Source organism: Heteronotia binoei, chromosome 5, assembly GCF_032191835.1.
Source record: "Heteronotia binoei isolate CCM8104 ecotype False Entrance Well chromosome 5, APGP_CSIRO_Hbin_v1, whole genome shotgun sequence".
NCBI lineage: Eukaryota > Metazoa > Chordata > Lepidosauria > Squamata > Gekkonidae > Heteronotia > Heteronotia binoei.
Window position 1 is genome coordinate 140698992 of NC_083227.1, and position 22703 is coordinate 140721694.

At 44.5% G+C, this 22703-nt stretch overlaps 1 protein-coding gene across 3 annotated transcripts in view; it reads right to left on the reverse strand.

Moving 5' to 3' along the window:
- Positions 1-20741, reverse strand: part of AFF4 (ALF transcription elongation factor 4) — a 73358-nt gene extending 52617 nt beyond the window's left edge. The window contains exons 1-2 of one of the 3 annotated variants that reach the window (XM_060240517.1): positions 20553-20740; positions 7334-7434 (exon numbers count right to left, since the gene is read on the reverse strand). In XM_060240517.1, coding sequence (XP_060096500.1) covers positions 7334-7371 — 38 coding nt within the window. In that variant the 5' untranslated portion in view covers positions 7372-7434; positions 20553-20740. Of the gene's footprint in view, positions 1-7333; positions 7435-20552 lie in introns of all 3 variants that reach the window. The other 2 variants (XM_060240518.1, XM_060240519.1) reach the window with 2 other exon arrangements.
- Positions 20742-22703: the final 1962 nt, after the last annotated feature.

The window sequence follows — 22703 nt, forward strand, 5'->3', positions numbered from 1 at the left end:
GGCGGCTTACAACATAATAATTAAAACAACTTCAGTTTAAAACATTTAAAAATACAATTAAACCATAAATTAGTAAAAAACAAGATAGAATAAAACCGGCGGCCTATAGATACATTTTGTTCCATCCAAGATGTTTTACATTGTCAGCTAATGTCATAGGCCTGCCGGAAGAGGACTGTCTTGCAGGCCCTGCGGAATTGCCCTAGATCCCGCAGGGCCCGCACCTCTTCCGGCAGCTGGTTCCACCAATAAGGTGCCGTTATTGAGTAGGCCCGATCCCTGGTGGATTTTAGACGGGCCTCCTTTGGCCCGGGGACTACCAACAGGTTTTGTGAACCTGAGCGTAGTACTCTCTGGGGAACGTGTGGGGAGAGACGGTCCCTAAGGTAGGCAGGTCCTAGGCCATATAGGGCTTTAAAGGTAATAACCAACACCTTGTACCGGACTCGGAATATTACTGGCAGCCAGTGCAGACCCTGGAGCCGCGGCCGAATGTGCTCCCATCTTGGGAGCCCTAATAACAGCCGGGCAGCAGCGTTCTGCACTAACTGCAGTTTCCGGGTCCGGCACAAGGGTAGCCCCATGTAGAGGGCATTACAGTAGTCCAGCCTCGAGGTGACCGTAGCATGAATCACTGTTGCCAGGTCGTCACGTTCCAGGAAGGGGGCCAACTGCCTCGCCCGCCTAAGATGAAAAAAAGCGGACTTGGCAGTGGCTGCTATCTGAGCCCCCATCGTCAATGAAGGCTCCAACAGCACCCCCAGGCTCTTAACCCTGCCCGACGCTGTTAATGGAGCGCCGTCAAAAACTGGCAGGGGGAGTTCCCTTCCTGGGCCGCAGCGACCCAAGCAAAGGACCTCTGTCTTCGCCGGGTTCAGCTTCAGCCCACTCAGCCTAAGCCACCTAGCCACTGCCTGTAACGCCCGGTCCAGATTTTCTGGGGCGCAGGCAGGCCGGCCGTCCATAAGCAGATAGAGCTGGGTGTCATCAGCATATTGATGGCAACCCAGCCCATACCCTCGGGCCATCTGGGCAAGGGGGCGCATATAGATGTTAAATAACATCGGGGAAAGCACCGCCCCTTGAGGCACCCCACAATCAAGCGTGTGTCTCCGGGACAGTTCCTCCCCAATCGCCACCCTTTGTCCCCGACCGTCAAGGAAAGAGGAAAGCCATTGCAAGGCCAACCCCTGAATCCCTGCGTCGGCAAGGCGGCACGCCAGAAGCCGATGGTCGACCATATCGAACGCTGCCGATAGGTCCAGCAACATCAGCACCGCCAAGCCGCCTTGATCCAGATGTCGCCGAAGGTCATCTACCAGGGCGACCAGCACCGTCTCCGTCCCGTGGCCCGGGCGGAAACCAGACTGGTAGGGGTCAAGGACAGAAGCATCCTCCAGGAAGCTCTGTAGCTGCAACGCCGCTGCCCTCTCTATAAGTTTGCCCAAAAAGGGCAAATTCGATACCGGCCGATAGTGTGCCAATTCGGTCGGATCTAACGTTGTTTTCTTCAAGAGGGGACGGACCACCGCCTCTTTAAGCGCTGATGGAAAATGTCCCTCCAATAGGGATCTATTTATGATATCCCGTATAGGATATCTTAGCTCCCTCTGGCAGGTCTTAATAAGCCAGGAGGGGCATGGGTCCAATTTACAAGTTGTTGGGCGTGCAGATAGGAGGATCCTGTCAACTTCTTCCAGGCTGAGCGCGCCGAAGCCGTCCAGAACACAATCCGAAGACAGGCACGGAGCCTCAGGTTCACTAGCTGTATCTAATGTGGCAGGGAAGTCGGAACGGAGCGATGCGATTTTATCCGCAAAAAAATCCGCAAAAGCCTCACAGCCAATTTCCAATTCATTAAAATTTGGTCTGCCCTGTGGCAGCGTTGTAAGGGTCCAAATTGTATTGAACAGTTGTGCCGGGCGCGAAATTGCGGACGCAATCTCTGCCGCAAAGTAAGTTTTCTTTGCGGCCTTGACTGCCATCTCATAGGACTTCATAACCTCTCTATAAGATGTTCGAGTTGCTTCATCTCGGGTACGCCGCCATTGCCTCTCTAGTCGTCTGAGTCCTCGTTTCAACCACCGCAACCCCTGGTTATACCAGGGTGTCGGCCTTGAACGAGGGCGCAGAGGACGCCTAGGCGCGATCTCATCGATGGCCCCGGTGAGCCTATTATTCCAAGACTTCACCAGGTCATCGAGGGAATCGCCAGGGGGCCAGGGATCCCGCAGAGCCATCAGGAACCGTTCCGGGTCCATCAGGCTCCGCGGGCGAGCTAAAATAAGCTCGCCGCCCAAACGGGGTTGGGGTGGGACATCCACACGAGCCTTGAGGGCATAGTGATCCGACCATGGCACTGCTATGGAAGCAAGATCGTTCACTAAAACTCCCGACGCGAAGATCAAGTCTAACATGTGACCGGCCTGGTGAGTGGGTGTCGTAACTACTTGGGAGAGTCCTAGTGTCGCCATGGAAGACACTAGGTCCATCGCCTGATTGGAGGTCACGTCATCGGCATGAACATTGAAGTCACCCAGAATCAAAAGCCTCGGGTGCTCCAATGCCCATCCTGCTGCGGCCTCCATCAGTGATAGTAAGGCGCTGGCCGGTGCGTTAGGCGGTCGGTACACCAGCCAGATCGCCAGCCCCTCCCCAACATCCCACGCCAGGCCGGCACATTCAATGCCCTTGATCTCCGGAGCCGGGAGGGCCCGGAAGGAGTAAACCTCTCGAATGAACAGGGCCACCCCTCCCCCCCGCCCGCTAGTCCGTGACTGGTGAAAGGCCGAGTATCCCGGGGGCGCCATCTGGGAGAGAGCTACGGTCTCCCCATCGCGGACCCAGGTCTCGGTCGCGCATGCCAGGTCCATATCCTGCTCAAGCAGGAATTCCCGGAGGATAGAGGTCTTATTATTAATGGACCTGGCATTACATAACACCAGTGACGGAGGCGAGTAATTTCGCCTTGCCCCACTACCTGTCACCATCGGGATGGGACGCAGGCTGGAAGGTGGTCGAGCACTATCTTGTCTCGATCTCCTTCCCTTCCATTTCTGCCTGTTCCCACCATCATACCTTCCCCTCCCCAGGAGTACCGGAATCCCCAGGCCAATCATCTCTCACTGGTGCCACCAACCCTTCCACTGACAGGTGTTTGGATTTGTCTCTTCCAATAATCAGTCCAGTCTTAACAATTTAAATAACCAATAAATTACACCAATCTTAATAATTTGGGAGATAGGATCCAGTGGGTAGGAGGGAACAGTTTGTACCAGCTAAAGTGCCGGGGGCAGTAAAGTGCAAATGATCTTAATAGTCTTATTTGGCTAAAGTGCTGCTGTTTTAAATCCAGATGTTTTAAGGTGCTGATGACAATGGAGTGCAAATGGTCTTGATTTAAAGTGCGGTAGTGTCTTATAAAGTGCAGGGCCTTTGGAGTACAAATGGTCTTGATTTAAAGTGCGGTAGTGTCTTATAAAGTGCAGGTGACTTGGTCTGAGTCTTAGGCGCTGATCTCACATGAGGGTCAGCACGCCACCCAATAGGCCCGGAGACCTTCAGTCCTGACGATGGAAGGAGGGAGGGAGGGAAGGGAGGGGAAGAAACCAGGGCCGTCGTCCCGCCGGCAGACCCGCTGCCTCGGTACCTCGCCCCGTCCCACAGTTCTTTTACGCCGTCGCCGCTACCTCTAGCCTCTCGTCGGCGTCCTCTCATTCCGCTTCCCAACACTCCAGTCCACAGGCCTCCGGTCTACGTAGTGGGGGGGGGAGGGGGGGAAGCAGGGCCGTCGTCCTGCCGGTAGCCAAGCCGCGCCGGCACCTCGCCCCGTCTTGAGCTCACAGACGCCGCCGCCGGACAGACGCCGCAGCCTCCAGCCTCTCGCCGGCGCCCTCCAGCTCCCCAACTCCCCGGTCGATACTTCACCCCTCCAACACCACACTCCGCCGCCTGCTCTCAGACCTCGGCGCTCCACACTCCACGCTCCACACTCCGGCTCGACTCCGCCGCGCCCAGCACTCTCCCGCCGCGGCCCTCCGTCCGCGCCTGGCGCCTCCCTGCCGCGGCCCTCGCCGGCCTCGGCGTCGTCCCGGCTGGTGAGCACTTTAGCTGTATTTTCACTTTGTTTCCAGGAAAGGCAGTTCTAATTTCGCCTATGCCTTCCCCAGCAGCTATGTAGCTGGCACAATGTTCTGAGGAGGTTATTTAGATCTACGCAGCATCTTTCGAAAACATTCCAAGTAGTTTGCAAGAGTCATTAAGATGATTCTCTGAGCAGCAGGGTTCAGCAGAAGACTTGATGGGGGAAGCATCAGGAAGCAAGAACACTTTCCAGTCATGGCCTGGCTGCTCAGTCTTCCAGGGAAAGAAAAAGACACTACAGAGGCCAGCGTCTCCACAACTATTATTACTTCAGTCTTACAAGTACATTACTAGCCCACAAAAAAGGTTTACTAGTTAGGCCCCACAAACATAGCTGCAATAATTTGTTACTTTTAAAAAGACAAGACATTTTTGAAACTTTTCAACCTAATATCACAAACTGAAGCAATTAGCTATTTACAAAATTCTGGGCAGAAACGAGCTCCTTTATAAAACCATTAAATAAGAAAACAAAAACAATATGTCCAAATATGAGGATGCCAGTTTTGATGACAAGCAAATTAGGCTTCCAAGAACATCGAAGGTGAATTTCAATCAAATATATTAGGGTTTTCGTGTAAAGTTACCATCAGCCCAGACAGGTTAGCAAAACTGTCATGTCAAAAGTGCTGCTTTCTAGACAAATCACAGACCAAGACTGATTAACCTCACCAATCAAGAATGGAGGACTTTCAGCACAAAATAACTGGAAGTCTTCACAATTTTCTAGTCACATCAGACTTTTGTTTTTGTTTACTATACGTATGCTGGCTTACAATAAACTTGCAGTGCCTACAGAGTTGAAATGAACAAGCACATTTTTACACAATGTGTATAAGAACAATACTTGTTTGTTTTTAAACAAATACTAATTTGCTAATGTACATATTTGTTTACCAAAAAGCAATATACTTGAATATACTGGGGAAAGGCTCTCTCTCTCTCTGTGCAAGTGTGTGAGTGTGAGTAAGAGTGTGAGTGTGAAAGTGTGTGCGTGTGTGTGTGTGTGTGTGTGAGAGAGAGAGAGAGAGAGAGAAAACAAATGAACTTTTCTACGTTTTCTTTCCTGGCAAGCAAAATGCAAACATGCAATGGTTTTTGTTTGTATTTATGGAAGAGGTTAATTAATCCATACAAATGCCAACAATGTAGGCTGACACAACACTGTTAAGATTCCTTAAATACTGACTGCACTTGTTGTATATCTTTTTTTAAAAAAAATTTAATTTAAAAAAAGAGAATAAAAAAAAATACTGACTTCAGTGGAGAAGAGCCAAGACAGTGCATATTTATGTAATAATGAGGTCTGACTGTGATTAGTACACTAGATACAAAGTGAAGGGTGTGCATTCATTTTTAAAGTAATGAAAAACAGAAAAAATCTGTTTGCTACCATCCATGTTAAAAACAAATTGAGTGGGATTTATGACGTTGTTTGTTTTCACTTGTTTTAGAGTTTCAGATGGAAAGAACCAAGAGAGATGAAAGTGACATCTAACTTTCTCAGCCACCATAGTTTAACCAGATTTTGCAACTGAAAAGAATTGTAAAAGAAATCCTAATAGATTATTCTCTAAACAGCATTTAAAATTCCATTAAGTATTGAAATGGAGTATTACAGGAATCAATAGGTTGGCACAAACAAGTCTTCCTAGAGAAGACTTTATCTCACCATAGACAGATACAGGATGGGACAGCAATTAATAACAATAAATGTTTTCATTTACAGTTTGCATTGACTTTCTGATATCTTGGATTCAAAGTCTGGATATTCTGATACACTCATTTTTGCTGCCCTGAATGTGAATTTACCTGGAATTGAGGTACAGACGCACAATTTGCCTACTTTTTGTCTCCTGTTCCTATGTAGTATATAGGTCCCATTTTTATAGTAAAGTCATTCAAATGCTTTGTATCTAGATTTTCTTAAGGTTCTAAAAAAAATTATAGGTGAACTTTCTAGGAAGAGATATCTTCCTGACGCTTGTATAACTATTACTTATATTATTGTTTAATGCCTCAGTAGATACTCCATTGTGGCATATTTCACAGAAAATTTGGCTGTGATTTCAGTGCTCAACAGTAATCACATTTCAACGTTTCATACTTTTCAGACTATCTTAACAACAAACAGAAGACTGAGCTCAAGTCTGAGTATGAAAATGTAGAATGTTCCTGATTGTATGCACCAATTTTGACTCCAGGTCAGATACTGTATTGCAGTAGGTTGGATCCTACCCTCTTTCTGCTCCCATAAGAAGGTGGCGGCCAATTCCACACAATTCCCACTGTATTTAACCTATAAATGTCCCCCAACTCTCAGCATAGGACTTAATGGGTTTCAGCAGACTACGGAAGAAAAAAATGAGGCAAAATCCAACTATGCAAGCATAAAGCTCACAGGGTTCAATCCACTATGGTTTGCCTTTTCCCATCCCACTTTGAAAATCGCTAAGAGAAAAGACTGATCTAATCCAATTTCCCACTTTGATACTCTAATATTTTTGTATGCAAACTGTATACTATAAAGAAACATACTGGTTTGCAATTTGCAAAGTGCCGTGCTTAGCAGAGTCAAACTTTTCTAAACCTATAGACATCAATGAACTTAGAAGGGTGCAACTCAACTTAAGATGGCACTTTAAAACTTTTCCACAGTTTAAACATGTTTAATCCAAGCCCCTTTGATCACGGGGCTCAAATGGATTTCACATGGCTTTTACTATAATATCCAAGAAGATCACTTAAGACCTAAGGCTGCAATTTGCATTCAGGTTGGTAAAACGAGAAAGTTTAGTGCTCTAAGGACCTAGTAGCAACCACATAATAATGTTATATATTCTATAATTCACAGTGCTTAACCTCAGAAGTCAGGCAAAGCAGGCTTCAACTCCATGCACTGACTTGATATATGGTCATGATTTATGACTAAGAGATGGCAAACCAAGTTTTATTATAACTGTACCGTATTTTAAATTCTATTTTTAAATTTAGCTATTTTAAGACACAATTTCTATAACTGAAATTTTAATCAAAAAATCATCTGAGTAAATTTGGGGGGACCACCCTACTTTCCCACACACAGCCAGTTTCTAAGGTGGTTTGCAGTGCATTCAGGGTTTATGTGAAAAGATTTTGTCAAGCCTCCCCGCTCCCCAAACTCAACAGCCCTTAACTGAAACAGACCTACCATTCCAGCCACAAACCACTTCTTAAGATACATCTCATTAATTCCTTGCCACTCTGTATTCAACCCTGTCTGTTGTAATGACTCTCTCAACTTGGGTACATCTAAAAAAAAAAAAAAATAGAAGAGAAATAATTGTTGTGAGGAGAAAATGGAACAAAAGGGCTGTTGTGAGGAGAAAAATGAATTTGGGTCCATGCTGTGGAGAAAGGCAGGTTATATAGTAAATAATAAATATAGCTGAAGATGGGGGGGCAGATAAAAGATAGGTCAGTTGGAGGTAGGAAGGACAGAAGGAAGCAGGGAAAGCTGAGGATAGGAAGGCTGCCAGGAGAAGAGCAAGAGGAAATAGTGTGAGGAAAGGGATACAGAGGAAAGTAAGGCACCACTCACAAGTCCTTTTGAGTTCTCCACCGCACAACTAGCCCTCACCCAGCAGATTGCATCATGCAACTTGGCCAGACTTTTCCCGCAAGAGGCTACCAGGGTAGGGAAGGAGGAAAAATGGAAGACTGGAGGGCAGAAAGGAAATAAAGGTAGATTGGCTCATAGGCAGGAAAGAGGGGAGAGGCTTTCAGGAAAAATAAAGAGGAAATGGGGGGAATAAGATGCCCTCCATAAACCCTTGCAGGTCCCCTGCTTGCTGAACTGTAATCTTTCAGTAGCAGAGGAAATCGGCGTAGAATCATCAACACTATGTGAGCTATTATCCACAACCAGAGGTACTCTAGTCACAGTAATCCAAGTGCTAATCACCTCCGGATTAGATTATTGCAATGTGCTCTACATGGGACTACCTTTTAAAAGGGCTTGAAAGCTTTAACTGGTTCAGAACACAGCTAATTTACTAACTAGGGTTAGTTAAAACATATTATATCAGTGTTAAGAGACCTCTCTTGGTTACAAGTTAAGTTTGCAAACCCAAATCAAAGAGCTGAGTTTGAACAAAAATGGCCCAGTACCAGATAATTAAAGGACCACCTTCTCTTGTACCTGCCTAGATGAGGAAATCATCATTGCAGGTTCTCCTCTATGTGAACTAAGAAGAGCTGCCTTAGACAGAAAACTTTGCCACTGGAATGCCCTCTGCTGCCTTTGGAAGTTGGTGGGCTGCTGCAAGGAGGGGGAAGAAAGCAAAATTGCCCTTCTTGTCTGTTCTGTTATAGTTCTTTATTCTCATAGCAAAGCTCTGCTGATAGAGAAGGGAACAATTTCACACCTGCTCAATGCAGTACAGCAAACAGCATGGCTATTCCTCCACATGAATCCCACAATCCCAAGAATCAATTTGCCTGAGTCAGAAATAGATTACTGGGAAAGGGAAAGTGGGGAAGATCTGAGATAGTTAAGCAAAGATCCCCTAATCTTTGTGCCAGGACACCACTGCATCCAACCTTTATCTTTCCAGTAATTACACCACTCCTTGCTTCTAGTTAAGACTGGGGATAGGGGAAGGGAAGATTTAAAAAGAACACCAGAAAGAAAAGGCACCTTTTAGTATGGATTTCAATCAGCATCTGTTAAACAAAACTTGTCATAGATGCATTTTATAAAAGAGACCTTATTTGTGGTTAGGAGTAATATGTTACCAATGACTAAGCAATGTGCTGTATATCATTTTTTTTAAATGGTAAAAATATCAAGATTTCAGAAACGTATACTAAGGTTGTAGAAAGCATGAGTTTTAAATCAACATGTTTCGTCCACAGCAACAAATCAGTAGTTGTTCAGTCGCAGAGTCATGCGACTCTGCGACCCCATGGATCAGTATTTAGTATTAGAGAGTAACTATATAATACATGGAAAATTATTATGTGAATTAATTCACACTACCAGCAGTACTGCTCCTAATATTCGAAATTCAGTGGAAGTCTTCTTTTGTATATTTAAGAATAAGAAAGTGCTATCATTTCCTATATCACTGGTATATTCAATAGGCAAGATTCGAAAAGGGTTTATGTCTTCAAAATTTCTAAAAACGATTACTTTTAAGACCCATAGAAATCATATAAGCTACAATACATACAAATGTGTGTGGGGCGTAACAACATTTTAAGAGGAATTGTTTTTATGTTTATCATGGTGTTTTCACCTTGGTGAAACTTAACCTAAACCTGAGAAGACCAAACAACATTATAATATTAGGCTGAATATAGATCATGACAGATTACCATAGTGCCAACTAAGGATGTGCATTCAGGTCTACATGAACTGAAAATATACCTGCATCCCAAATGTATCCAGGATTTTTCGGGAGGACTGAAAAAAAGCCCCCCCCCCAATCCTGGATATATTTGGGGATTACCAGCAAACCTGGAACAACAGCTGAGTGGCAGCAGTAAATTGTTCCCACCACTCAGCTGTTTTGGGGCTTTCTTCTGCACTCCCCCTACTGGATCAGCTGCTTTGTGGGCTCTGTTCGGCAGTCCACTTTAAACTGGGCTGCCAAGTAGAGCCCCAGCTGAGCCCTATGGGGAAAAGTTCTTTCTGTAGGATCAACTGCTTTGAGAGCTCTTTCGGGCACTCCAATTTAAAGGAACTGCCCAAAAGGGTCCCAGCTGGGCCACTTCTCAGTTGTTGGGTCCCCCCCCCCCCAACAGCATCACTGCTGCTTTTTTTCCTTTGTATTTTTCAGTTTGGGTCTATTGGAACAAAAATTCGGAATTTCAAAAAAAAATAATATCCAAATAAGAATACTTTACCAGTATTGGGAACCAGGGTGTTTTTTTTTTTTGGGGGGGGGGGGGGTTGAATCCTGAATTTTTTTTCGGGTCCAATGGACCCAAACAAAAAAACTGCATACCTCTAATGCCAGCACACCCATGTCCAGTGCAGCTTTTGTTCTGTTTTAGGAGTCTTCATGTAACCCTTCATATAGTCCTTTTAAAATAAAGGCTACTTCTTACTGACTGGAACAGAAATTGCTTGTCATCTATGTTAGCTAATTTTACCATTCTTCATTAATTTGTGGGATTATGAGAAGAAGATATAAGCAGGCACACAGAGGGAAAAGGTGACTTCCTCTCATTGAGGCTTCACTGTTATGACTTGACGGTTATCACACTATCAATGTTAAAGGTAAAGGTAGTCCCATGTGCAAGCACCAAGTCATTACCAACCCATGGGGTGATGTCACATCATGACATTTTCTTGGCAGACTTTTTATGGGGTGGTTTGCTATTGCCTTCCCCAATCATCTACATCCCCCTCCCCAGCAAGCTAGGTACTCATTTTATCGACTTCAGAAGGATGGATGGTTGAGTCAATCTTGAGCCAGCTACTTAAACCCAGCTTCCGCCAGGATCCAACTCAGGTCACGAGCAGAGCTTGGACTGCAGTACTGTAGCTTACCACTCTGCGCCATGGGGCTCCTGTTAGATCAGGCCTATTGCCAGAAACCATCAAAAGGGAAGTTGCTTCTGTTACTCTACATAGTCTATACATATATTATTATTATTACTTTAAATTTCTATCCCGCCCTCTCCGCAAGCGGACTCAGGGCGGCTAACAACATTCATTTTTACAAATTAACCAATAAAAAAGTTAGTTTAAAATTATTTTAAAAATATCTACATTTTAACCAAAACAAATACTTTATTGTAGTCATTTACTCTGAAGAAGTAAGGTACTAACTTAATTCATGATGCATGTTATGAATACACCTCGAATGTCTCCCTCAATTGAATTTCTAGAAATGTTACTAGTTTTTATATGAAAATATGAAGATACTGTACTTTTTAAAGATATAGACTTCTTACATTTGTTTACTATTGACTGGAATGGTTTTAGAAAGCTTTAGGGTCAGTTCAAAGCATCAAAATCTTCAACTATCACAACTGGTTTATTACGTGGAACCAATGCAGAAATTTGGAAGTTTAAGTTTACAGTTGTCAAATACTAGGGAATTCTTTCTGGAAAACATGGGAACCAAGGTGCTCCAAGTAGAGATCTCAGACACCATGGTCCATAAGCAGTTATTAGATATTTTGTTCATTATATGCTCTGCATTTGTTGGACACATTCTCAGGGGAAAAGGGGGGGGGGGCAATTATTCCAAATAAATACATTTCCATCACTGTCCATCAATTTACTATGAGAGCACTGGGCAAATTATTCTCAGCCTCACTCTTCCATGGTAACTGTGACCTACTTTAAAGGATCTTGGTGAGCTGCTATAAACTATCAGTACTTAAAGTATCGCTTATTTAACCAGTGAAGGAATACTGCAAGAGCCTTCTGTTCACCAGGTGGCAAAAAATGTATGACTATATATTTAATTTTAATTGCAAAGCAACTTATTGCATGCAGTCCATAAAAGACAACATCTGACCAAGTTTTTGTTCTGGGTAACCCTTGATGTACTCAGCATTGTAATCTTGAATATGAAAGGGGAAGATCACTAAATAGGAATCTGATTAAAATTAAATTAAAGACAATCTGGGTTCCCACTCTGGTCACCCAGCTCAGTCCCCTCTAGGACATCACCATTACCGATAATTCATATCATCCAGATTTAGCTTCAGCAAGCTCTCCTTCAACCACATGACCAGTGAATCCAATCACTGGCCCAGCAGCTTTGAGGAGCTTAAAATAACGTAAAACAAAGTGTCAACGACATAGCGACAGCAACGTACTCCACAGCTTCAGATGATCTCACTCATACATAAAATATTAAACACAGGAGCCACCAGAGAACTGTGCAGAACCTCATGAAATGCCTCAATGTAGATTCGGTCTTTCCCACAATAACTTTATAAACTTGGTCAGAATGAGCATGAGAAACCAACACAAACAAACAGAACCAATCCAAGCCTAGCAATGAACTGTGAGCATAAATCATATGATTCCCAAAACAGGAAACTAACACAATTCACAACCAACAAGAATCAATTTCCTGCGCAGTCAAACAAAGACCAGGAAGACCTGCATTTAATTCAGGACTAGTTCACATCTTGTTAGAGGAGATACTAGAATTCCATAGCTGAAAATTAACTCTCAGGCTTATCCATGGACCCAATTTGGGCTGGGACCATGAGGAAAAGGAGGTCTTCCTCCCTTTCCCTGCATGCTATTTTTTTTTTTTTTACAACATCAATTTGCCCTGGGGAACCACTGTTTGTCCCATAAGGGCAAATACTGGCTTCCCAGGCCATTTCAGGTCAGGAAAATGGCATGGGCAGAATGGGGCTCAAGTCCCTTCTCCAAACAGTTCATATGAAAACCACGCCTACACATATGTCAGGAATTAAGTTCAAAGCATGGAACTCCCAGGCAATGTTGATCAGCCATGTGGCAGACACAAAAATTTATACAAATGATTTAGTCCATTAGATCAGTAAATAAATAAAGCTTGTATCTATTGGTAGTCCAATGAGTCACCGTGGGAGCCCATCACTAGAGTGATCTAACATATGTATTAGCTTCTCCAATAGCAGATTTCAGTAGCCTACAAAGATTCAGATTCTATAAAGTATTAAGGAAATTTTGAACTAGCGAAGAATTATTTTAAACACTCCCTCATTTTAATAGTTACAAGAACAACAAAGGTTTTGCCTTTTACAGTAAATGGTACAGTGGAGTAAGCAAGATCCCCTGTTATTCTGCTAATCTTCACAAGGAAAGAGGAAACATTTTAGGCAATCAGGAAATGTAACTGAACTACAAAAGCTCAAAAGAATAAATCTCTGCGTTCAATACAGTGCCTGATAAAGCTAGCCTAAATAAGTGAAATATATGCAGGACAGGCTACAACTTCGTGATAAAAAAATGTACTTTGTATGGATAATATGCCATAACTAATCTCCAATATCTCTGCCAAGGTTGGGTATAGAATTCCACATATCTTGATTAACAAACCTTGTTTACTCATCTTTTTGGCCAGATATACAACCTTCTTAAAAGAATCAAGTTCAGGAACAACCAGTTCATCCTGTTTTTAGCAGTAGTTGGCTATGCAGTATAACAACTGTCTAGTCCTAGTGGCAATCGTGAGGGCACTCCACCCATCCAAAGCAATATTTCAAGCAAAAAACCCTATCCAAATTCGTTTAAAATATGCTACAGGTCTTGAACATTTTTTAAATGGCTAAGCCTACCCAAACCAGTGGATGAGTGCATGGAAGGTATATGTGCAAGAATATGCTAGATTTAGGTATAAAAGAAGAGGTGCCAATGAGAAGGAACAGGGATCTCCTTGCACCAAAAAAACTAATACTATCCAGATATCAGGTAAGAGAGCTGAGATTGGAATGAAGCTGCCGGTGTAAATAGCACTGTAACAGATGAGCCAATTCAGTATAAAAGTAGTTCTGCATACAGCTTTTATTTTCATAGCGAAGTTTCTGACACACTGCGCAGAAACGGAGATGACTATCTTTTTAAAAAAAAAAAATTGTCAATGCCGAGTACAAACTGTACCCAGCACATATCTGAAGCTGCAAGTTCAAGGTGTCTGCACAGATTGTCAGAAGTCCATCACTGACAGTTTTGTAGGAAGTGGACCTTGTGCTTGCTGCTTACCGCTCCTCACACTGGCAACTGGAGATGGTACTCAGAATGGCATTTAATTGTCACTCGGAATAAGCAGTCCTTTCAAACATTATCACATTACCTATTCAATAACAAATTCCTGTCAGGAACAGCATTACATTTACTGAACTGAAACCTCAATAACAGAAAATGGGGACTGCAAAGAAACTACATCTAATAGAGATCTGAAGAATGTAAATAAAGTTACAACTCAGAGCATAATCTTATAATTTCTGCTCCACTATTGTCTATTGAACTTCAGTTCTGATGAATGGCAGATTAATATGCTGTTTATTCTAGACTAAATCATGCTACTATTACTTTATAGCAGCTATTCTATGATCTTTCAGAACTGCAGTTCAATAAAGCTGGAACCAGTCACAGCCAGCTAAAACTGTTTCTACATTTTAAACTACTTTGATAGCATTATCCTTGACGTAGTCAACTAGCTTAAACCCAACTATTCCAGTTGATTTGTGAGCCTCACACAAAATAGTTACTGAAGATGGTAAAAAACACAGTAATGAAAGGCAGAGCTGAGCCTGAAACATACGTGGGGATTCAGGGGTCTGCCCTTCAATGGTTTACCTCTTTTCTCCAAGGTTGGGGACAAAGGGTGGCCATAGGGGAGCAATCATCACAGAGGCACCCACTTGTATGTGGTGTGCCCCAGGGTGTGGTTCTCTCCCCGATGTTTAAAATCTATATGCGCCCCCTTGCCCAGATTGTCCGGAGATAAGGGCTGGGTTGTCACCAGTATGCTGATAACACCCAGCTCTATCTTTTGATGGGGGGGGGGGGCAGTCCAGCTGCATCCTGGAAGATCTGGACCTAGCATTGCAAGCCATAGTGAAGTGGCTCAGGCAGTGTCGACTGAAACCGAATCCAGCGAAGACAGAGGTCCTGCGTCTGAGTCGCAGCGGCCCGGGTAGGGTGATCCCTTTGCCGGCCTTTGGTGGGACGCCATTAACGCCAGCTTCAAAGGTCAAGAGCTCAGGGGTGCTCCTGGAGCCTTTGCTGACAATGGAGGCACAGGTAGTAGCCACTACCAAATCCGTATTTTACCATCTTAGGCAGATAAGGCATACCTGGAGCGCAACGACTTAGCAACTGTGATCCATGCAATGGTCACCTTGAGAATAGACTACTGTAACACCATCTATATGGGGCTGCCCCTGACTTAAATTCAGAGGCTGCAGCTGGTGCAAAATGCATCAGCCAAGTTGTTAATGGAGCTACCTGTACAGGTGCACATTCGACCTGTGCTGGAAACGTTGCACTGGCTGCCTGTGGCATTCCGAATTCGTTTCAAGGTGCTGGTTATAACCTTTAAAGCCCTACATGGCATGAGACCTGTCTATCTTTGGGACCGCCTTTCCCCATATGTATCCCAGAGAGCACTACATTCGGGGTCCCAAAATCTTCTTAAGATCACTGGACCAAAAGAAGCTCGATTATCCATCACCAGAGCCAGAGCGTTCTCAGTAATAGCCCACGCTCTGTAGAATGCCCTCCCTGAAACATCAGGGTCCTGCAGGACTTGTCACAATTCTGCAGGGCCTGTAAGACTGAATTGTTTAAACTTGCTTTCAATAGCTAAGGGGAAGTGGCTATTATTCCACAGCACTGGCAATCTCATTGAACTGTAAGAACCGAAACCAAAAACATCAGAATGATCAGAATATCAATGCACATCTTGAACGTCATGATTGTAAATTGTATGGAAATGATTTTATTGTATATCTTGTTTTAAAGTTTTATGTTATTTAACTGTTGTGAGCTGCCCTGAGCCCATTAGGAGAGGGTGAGATATAAATTTGATAAAATAAATAAGCAAGTGGTCTGTATTTTCCCTTGAACCAACTATCCTTCTGTAGAACAATCTCAAACATCAAATCACAGTGCTAGGAGAATCATGCAAATCTTTTAGCACTTAGGAGCTACCATTTGTATCTTTATCTAGTGTTTGCAGTTGAGCTGACAAACTAAATCCAGAGAACAAAGCAGAAATCAAGGTGCACCTTTAAGACCAACCAATTTTTATTCAGAACGTAAACTTTCATGCGCTCTCTTAAACACACTTCATCAGACGAGGGGATCAGGTATTGTGAGCTGAAATAAAAGCAATCTGGCAAAATAACTAGTCACATAGTCGCATAAAACAGTGTGGCTAGGCCATTTGGTCTAGATAGCCATAAAAGGTAATAAAATTCTCTGCCAAGTGGTGTTTCTGCTAATCTAGGTGAATCACAAAAGGACATGTATATCCAACTTGTAGTCCACCCAATCAACTTACCAACATCAATCTATACATATTAAACATCATTCTAGTCTGACATTAGAAAACAAGAATACATAAAATGAAAATGGGTTAAGTATATGCTCAGATGAGATGCTGTATTGTTGTGGGTGAGGAGTTGTTTGAGCATCGGCACCAGTACCAAAGCTTGCAATAAACCCAAGTGCCAACTTTGCTGCCACATACACCCAGACAACACAATCACTGGGCCTAACAGCATTAACTACACGATCTCAGTCTCATTCACTTGTTCATCTTCCAACATTATATATGCCATTAAATGCCAACAACGCCCTTCAGTTCTCTACATAGGGCAAACAGGACAAACCCTACGCCAAAGGATGAATGGATACAAATCTGACGTTAGGAATTACAGAACTGAGAAATCTGTGGGAGAACACTTTAACCTTCCAAAGCATTCAATGGGTGACCTCAAGGTAGCTGTTTTACTTAATTCCAAATTATTATGACACTTGGAACAAACACCTTTCCAGGACTGAACAGGGACATTGGTTTTTTATCTTATTACATATGCTAAACCCACTCTCAGTGAGTATAGCTATACATCCACAGTATTCCAATGTATTTCTCTTTTATAATAGTGTATCAGAATAACGTTTTATATTGACATACTCAAATAAGGGATATTGGCTGTTTATCTCGTTACATATACTTAACCCATTTTCATTTTATGTATTCTTGTTTACGTTCTGAATAAAAATTGGTTGATGCAACTTGATTCCTACTTTGTTCTACTGCTTCAGACCAACACGGCTGCCCACTTGGATAAATCCAGAGAAGACAAGGATACTGGTGGCAAATCACATGGCAATTGATGCGGTTACTATTACTCTATAGACACAGGCTCATAGCCTTGGCATCACAGTGGAACAGCTTTGTTTTGTTAAGCAGGCTGCTGTGGTATGCAGAACAGCTGTCAATTACATCTCCTGTGCAGGCTGTGCCGTCCTAGGGAGGCACAGACCTTGCCACATTGAACCATACTTCTGTAGTTTATAAGCTAGATGGTTTGTAATGCAGTTTATCTGAGCTGCCCTTGAAAATAACTCATAGGTAGGTGCAAAATACTGTAGACTGTTTTCGGTTAAATATTATTTAATTATTATTTATTTTATTGAGTTCATATCCTGCCCTAACCCATAAGTATCAGGAGATGAGAATACATGCAAGACTTTGCTTTGTCAACAACACTCATTTACCTCTGTGTTCTCACTTTAAAAGTGCTGGATTTACCTATGGTGCATGGCTAAGGTCTATATAACCTGAAACAGTTGTTCCTTCTATCAACTTTGCCACTGTCTTCATTTATGAACCCAGACACTATTTCAGCCATCACTCATTCCTCCCATATAATCAGTTCCTAGAAGCAGGACTTTTACAATCATGCACCCAAGGTCATGAAATGACCCTTCTATAATTGTTCTCCTTTATGTGCATTCCACACAGGCTATAAAATCTTTCTTTTTATTGGATCTCCTTACAGTGACTTTTCTGACTAATATATTTTCAAATTATTTTATTGGTTTTATATTTTATTTCCTTTTCCTGTAACTTTAATCAATCATGTGTTCAAAACAGAAAAAAAAAACAGATCATAATTCACCTTATTGATCCAAGTGTTACATCGATGTAAAAACTGTCTACCTCTAAATCAACTCTACTGGCACTGAAGCAAATCTGAGTCACAGCTTACTTCTACGTAGAGTCCCATGCAACTGAAAGCCTGCTCCTCAATGAATACAGACCCACTCATAACACCTTTGAGCCATTTTTCCCCAGATGCAATAAAGTATTATTACTTTCTACAAGCAAACAACATGTGAACTATACTAACAGCAATTCCACCAATCACACACAATTGGGGAAAGGCCCATCACTGCCCACATCATGTGCTTGCACCCAAGGACAGCTGAGGCATCTCATGCATACAAACATATTGCATAAACCAGTTCTCAGTTCTACAGCTAGATAAGCATAGCTATTCAAATTGCTCTTCTTCATTATACTAGGAGTACACTTCAAAGTAGAATTTTGTATGAGGGCACATGGAAGATTCCTGCACCTATTCACCAAACGACCATAAAATCCCAAATGATGACCAGAGAACTTTAAGAAGAGTTTGTTGTAAAAGATCTTAAATGGGTGGGGAGGGGGAGGAGAGAGGATGGATAGGTAGGTAGGCAGACAGACAGAGAGCAGTGTTCCCTCTAAAATGATTTTTTTTGCCTCTGGCTCACACATTTTTGTCTTAGCTCAGGTGAAATGGCCCCAAAGGAAACCAATTTATGCAGTCTCTCTCTCTCTCTCTCTCGGCTTGGCTTCGCGAACGTATGCAGTAGCTCACAACTTTAATGCTAGTAGCCTCACAAAGTAGCATTTTTGCTCACAAGACTCCACAACTTAGAGGGAACATTGAAAGGGAGTTACAGGATTCAACTCCATGTGCTAGGAATAGACAACTTACTTTACCCTTCTGCAGAATTCCTTTTTCCAAGGCACACACAAATACAAACTCTGAACTAGGCAAATTACCGACAAGGCCTCCTTGCAGTTTATTTTCTTATCAATCCAAAGAACTGTTTTAATTATATGTAAAGGTATATTGCACACACACTCAAGTTGAAATAACAAAACACTGACATTAATTACTGGCGAAAGACTAATTCCAACTAACATTGAGAAAGAACAAAGGAGGTGGCTTCGTTAAGACCAACCTATAGGTGCATTTATCCCAGGCTGTTCCATGAACCCTTCTAGGAGCAAAAGGAGGTGCTTTTTTCTGTTCCTAGATACATGCAAGTATGCAAGATAAAGACAAAGAGTTCATGAAATGCTCCTGCAGTATGTGTCTGTAAAAGGTAGGTTAGGGATGTAATAAAACAGACAACAGGAATTCCCACTGAAAACACTGGAGGCCTGAAATGTCAATGGATATAGTAGGAGCTAGGAATGCCAATTTACTTTCATGGGCATCACTGAAATACATTACAGCACACAAAAGCTGCAATGGAAATGCAGAAGGATTTTGAGAAACCTGTCCTGGCCCTGGCATGACAGCCTCCAGAGTATAATTACAGTCCCTGGGCCCAAACAGACTGTTCTGGGCCTAGAATAAAAGTCCCCAGAGTGGAATCTCAGCCTCTAGACACAGAATAAAAGTGTTCTAGGATGGGAAATGACAGTCCCCAGAGCAGAATGACAGTTCCTGGACCCAAATAAACTGCACTGGGCCTGTTCTAGAACGAAAGCCCTTTGAGTTGAAGGACAGCCCCTGGGAGTATCAGAATTATTCTGAGACTGGAACGACAGCCCCAATACTGGAGATAAACTGCACTGGGACTGTAATGACAACCCCATAAGTCTTCTTGGAACTGGAATGACAGAACACTTCAGCTATACCCAGAGTCTGTCATTTCATTCTGGGGGGTTGTCATTATTATTTATGTATTTATTATTTATTTTATTTATATCCCGCCCTCCCCGCTGAAGCAGGCTCAGGGCAGTTTACAACATAAAATCCCACAAACAATTATATTAATAAGTATCAAAATTACACATTCAGTAGTGAAACAGATTCAATGATTAAAACAGTTAAAACAGAATGCTGAGTTGGTGCTACTACAGGCTCAAAGCATTTCTGCTACTTCCAGAGACAGTCATTCTACTCTGGAGATTATCATTTCAGTGTCAGCATGGTCTATCTTTGCCCAGAAAGTGTTAATTCCACTCTGGGCCTGCCATTCAAGGACCAGGGCAAATTTCCCGAGATTCATTCCATATTTTATTTTATTTTTGCTATAATGTATTTCAATGAAGTCCATTCAAGGCAACTGGCATTCCTGCCTCCCCTTATATCTGACGGGCCTTCAGGCATCACCCATTGTTCTCAATGGGCTTTTATTTTTGTCATTTGTTTCAGGTAGCTGCCACATGTGCCACAAACTCGACGTCTTCCAAAGAACATCTCAAGGAAAGAAAGGAGACAGCAAGCAAGCAAGCAAGCAGACAGCAAAAGCGCGTCCGAAGAAAAGCAGCGCCTCTGAGTTTTGAAAGAGAAATGCAAGGAGGGCTCTAAGCGGCAGCCAAAAGGAAAGAAAGGAAGCGGATGCCAAACGAAACAAGGAGGAGGGAAACGCCTTCCCATTCCTCGATCCCCGCCGAGGAGAACGAGAGATGCCCGATGCGACGTCGGCGGCTCTCCGGGGAGCGTGCGGGGCAGGGGCGAATAAAGGCCGGCTGCCCACGACGAGGGAGGGAGGGAGGAGGGAGGGGATGACGTTTCGCCGTCCTCCAGCCAAGAAAGGGGCTCCGACTCCCCCTCTTCGGGAAGTGGGGCCTGCTCTTGCCCGCCCCAGCCCCCCACCCACCGCTCACCTCCGCTGGCTGTTCCGCTACACCCCGACCATTTCCCGGGGGCCGCTGCCGGGCGGTGTGGAGAGGGCCGCGAAGGCCCCACAGGCGGCCGCCGGCAAGGGGAGGGGCCGCGCGGGCCACGGCAGATCACCGCCAAGGGGCACGAGCGGCGGCGGATCTTCGGCTCCGCCGTGACGCCATGTCTGGCGGTCGCTGAGCTGGGGATGGGCGGCAATGTCAGCCCCCTGCCGCCGCCTCCCTCGGCTGCCTTCTTCTCCCTTCTGTCTGGAGTCGGATTACCCAGCGGCCCCCGCGCCAAACACAGCCCCGCCGCCTCGCTCCTGCGGCTGGGAGGAGGGGCCTCAGGCCCCGCCACGTGACACTCCTCCCGTCCGACGAGTCTAGGGCGAGCTCCGCCTCTCTCTCTCTCTCTCGCCCAGAGAGGAAGCCCCGGGCTGCGTGAACGTCACGCGTGAGGTGAAACCGTGACAGTTGAAGGGCGTCGGTGCTCTTGCGCGCCCCCTACAGGGGGAAAGCAAAACAACGGCACCTACAGTGGAGGCAGAGCGCGATGGACTTTGCTCGCCGCTTTGCTTTGTGTCATCCAGACTTCGAGGCGGTGCAAAGCTTGCTCGGCCGACGGCGGCTGCTGCTGCTGCAGCACCGCGAAGCCTCGATCCCGAGGCAGGGCGGTGAAGGCGGAGTGCGACAGGCGGCCGGCAGAGGGGACAGCCGGAGAGACTCCCAGCGAGGGCAGCCCGCAGATACCGCGCCCGCTGCTGCTCAGGCAGCTCCCGGCAAACGGCGTGCGCCACGGGCCCGGGTCTTCACTGGCGCCGCTGCTCCCCGAGTGTCTGGCTTAATTGCACCGCGATCTTGGAAAGCCCCTCGCTGCCTTCCAATGCACCGGGAGCTCCGGCTTGGCGTTCAGCAGCCAGAAGGTGGCCACTGACCCTCGTCCTCCTTCTCCCCGCACCTCCAGCGAGGGCTGCCCGGGGCCGGCTCGGCCTTCCTCCCCGAGCTGGGCAGGGCAGCCAAATGCTGATCCGCGGCAGGCACCTGCTGCCATAGAGGCTCATGGCCGGGCGGCGGCGCTTCTCCTGTCCCCTCTGATGCTCGGCCGCTGCCTTTACAGAGCCATCCCCGCGTCCCGGAGGGGCAGGCTGAGCTCAGCTCTGCTCACACAGGACGGGTGCGGAGCGCCGGCAAATGGCACAGTTAGTTGGATTAGTGTTGAAAGCGCGCGTGTCAGTGTGCGTCGAGTTGCTTTTGACTTATGGCGACCTTATTAATTGATGGCCTCCAGAATGCTCTATCGTTAACAGACTTGCTCCGGTCTTTCAAAACTGAAGGCCGTGGCATTTTTTTTTTAATCAATCCATGTAATTGTAGGTCTCCCTCTTCTCCTGCCGCCTTCAACTTTTCCTAGCATTATTGTCTTCTTCACTGATTCTTGTCTTATAATGTGATCCATGAACTCAGTTTAATCATTTTAGTTTCCACGGAGACTTCAGGGGTTTTTAAAAATCGATTTGATGAGGCTCCAATCATTTGTCTTTCCGGGTGGTCTGTACTATAGTATGACATAGTAATTTCACAAAGCAAAAGCTATTTAAGCGTGGGTGATATTTAATTATATAAGGCAACACCTGCACAATGGTCTACAGGCCCATGGCAGAAAGAAGAGTGCATAACAAGGTTAAACTTAATGGGTGCGACTACTACTGGAAAGCAGTAATAGTATTTTCATTCCATGCATGAATAATTGACTGTGCAGCCAGCGTATTGGGTTATGGCTACTGGGACAGTAGGGGCATTAGACTAATCACTCAATGATATCTATGAATGATATCTATGAACAACCAGCCATGATGAACAAATGAAACTTAAATGGGCTGCTGAATGGCAGATCAGGATATAGATGAGAAATATTATCTGCTTGTAGACTTCCTGGACCTCCACTTTATCACAATTGGAAATGCTATGGATTCTGGACCTGGTGTCACGGGGCTCCTATCTTCTTGCAAGAAAGGGATATTATACATAACTCCATATTATCTCCAGTCCTGAAATGGTGAACTGTAAAGCCCAGTAACTTAATTTCACCTTAGTGAAAGGGTGAACTGCACAAGATGTTCTTTCCAACTTGGGTGTGTATTCAAAGTGAGTGTG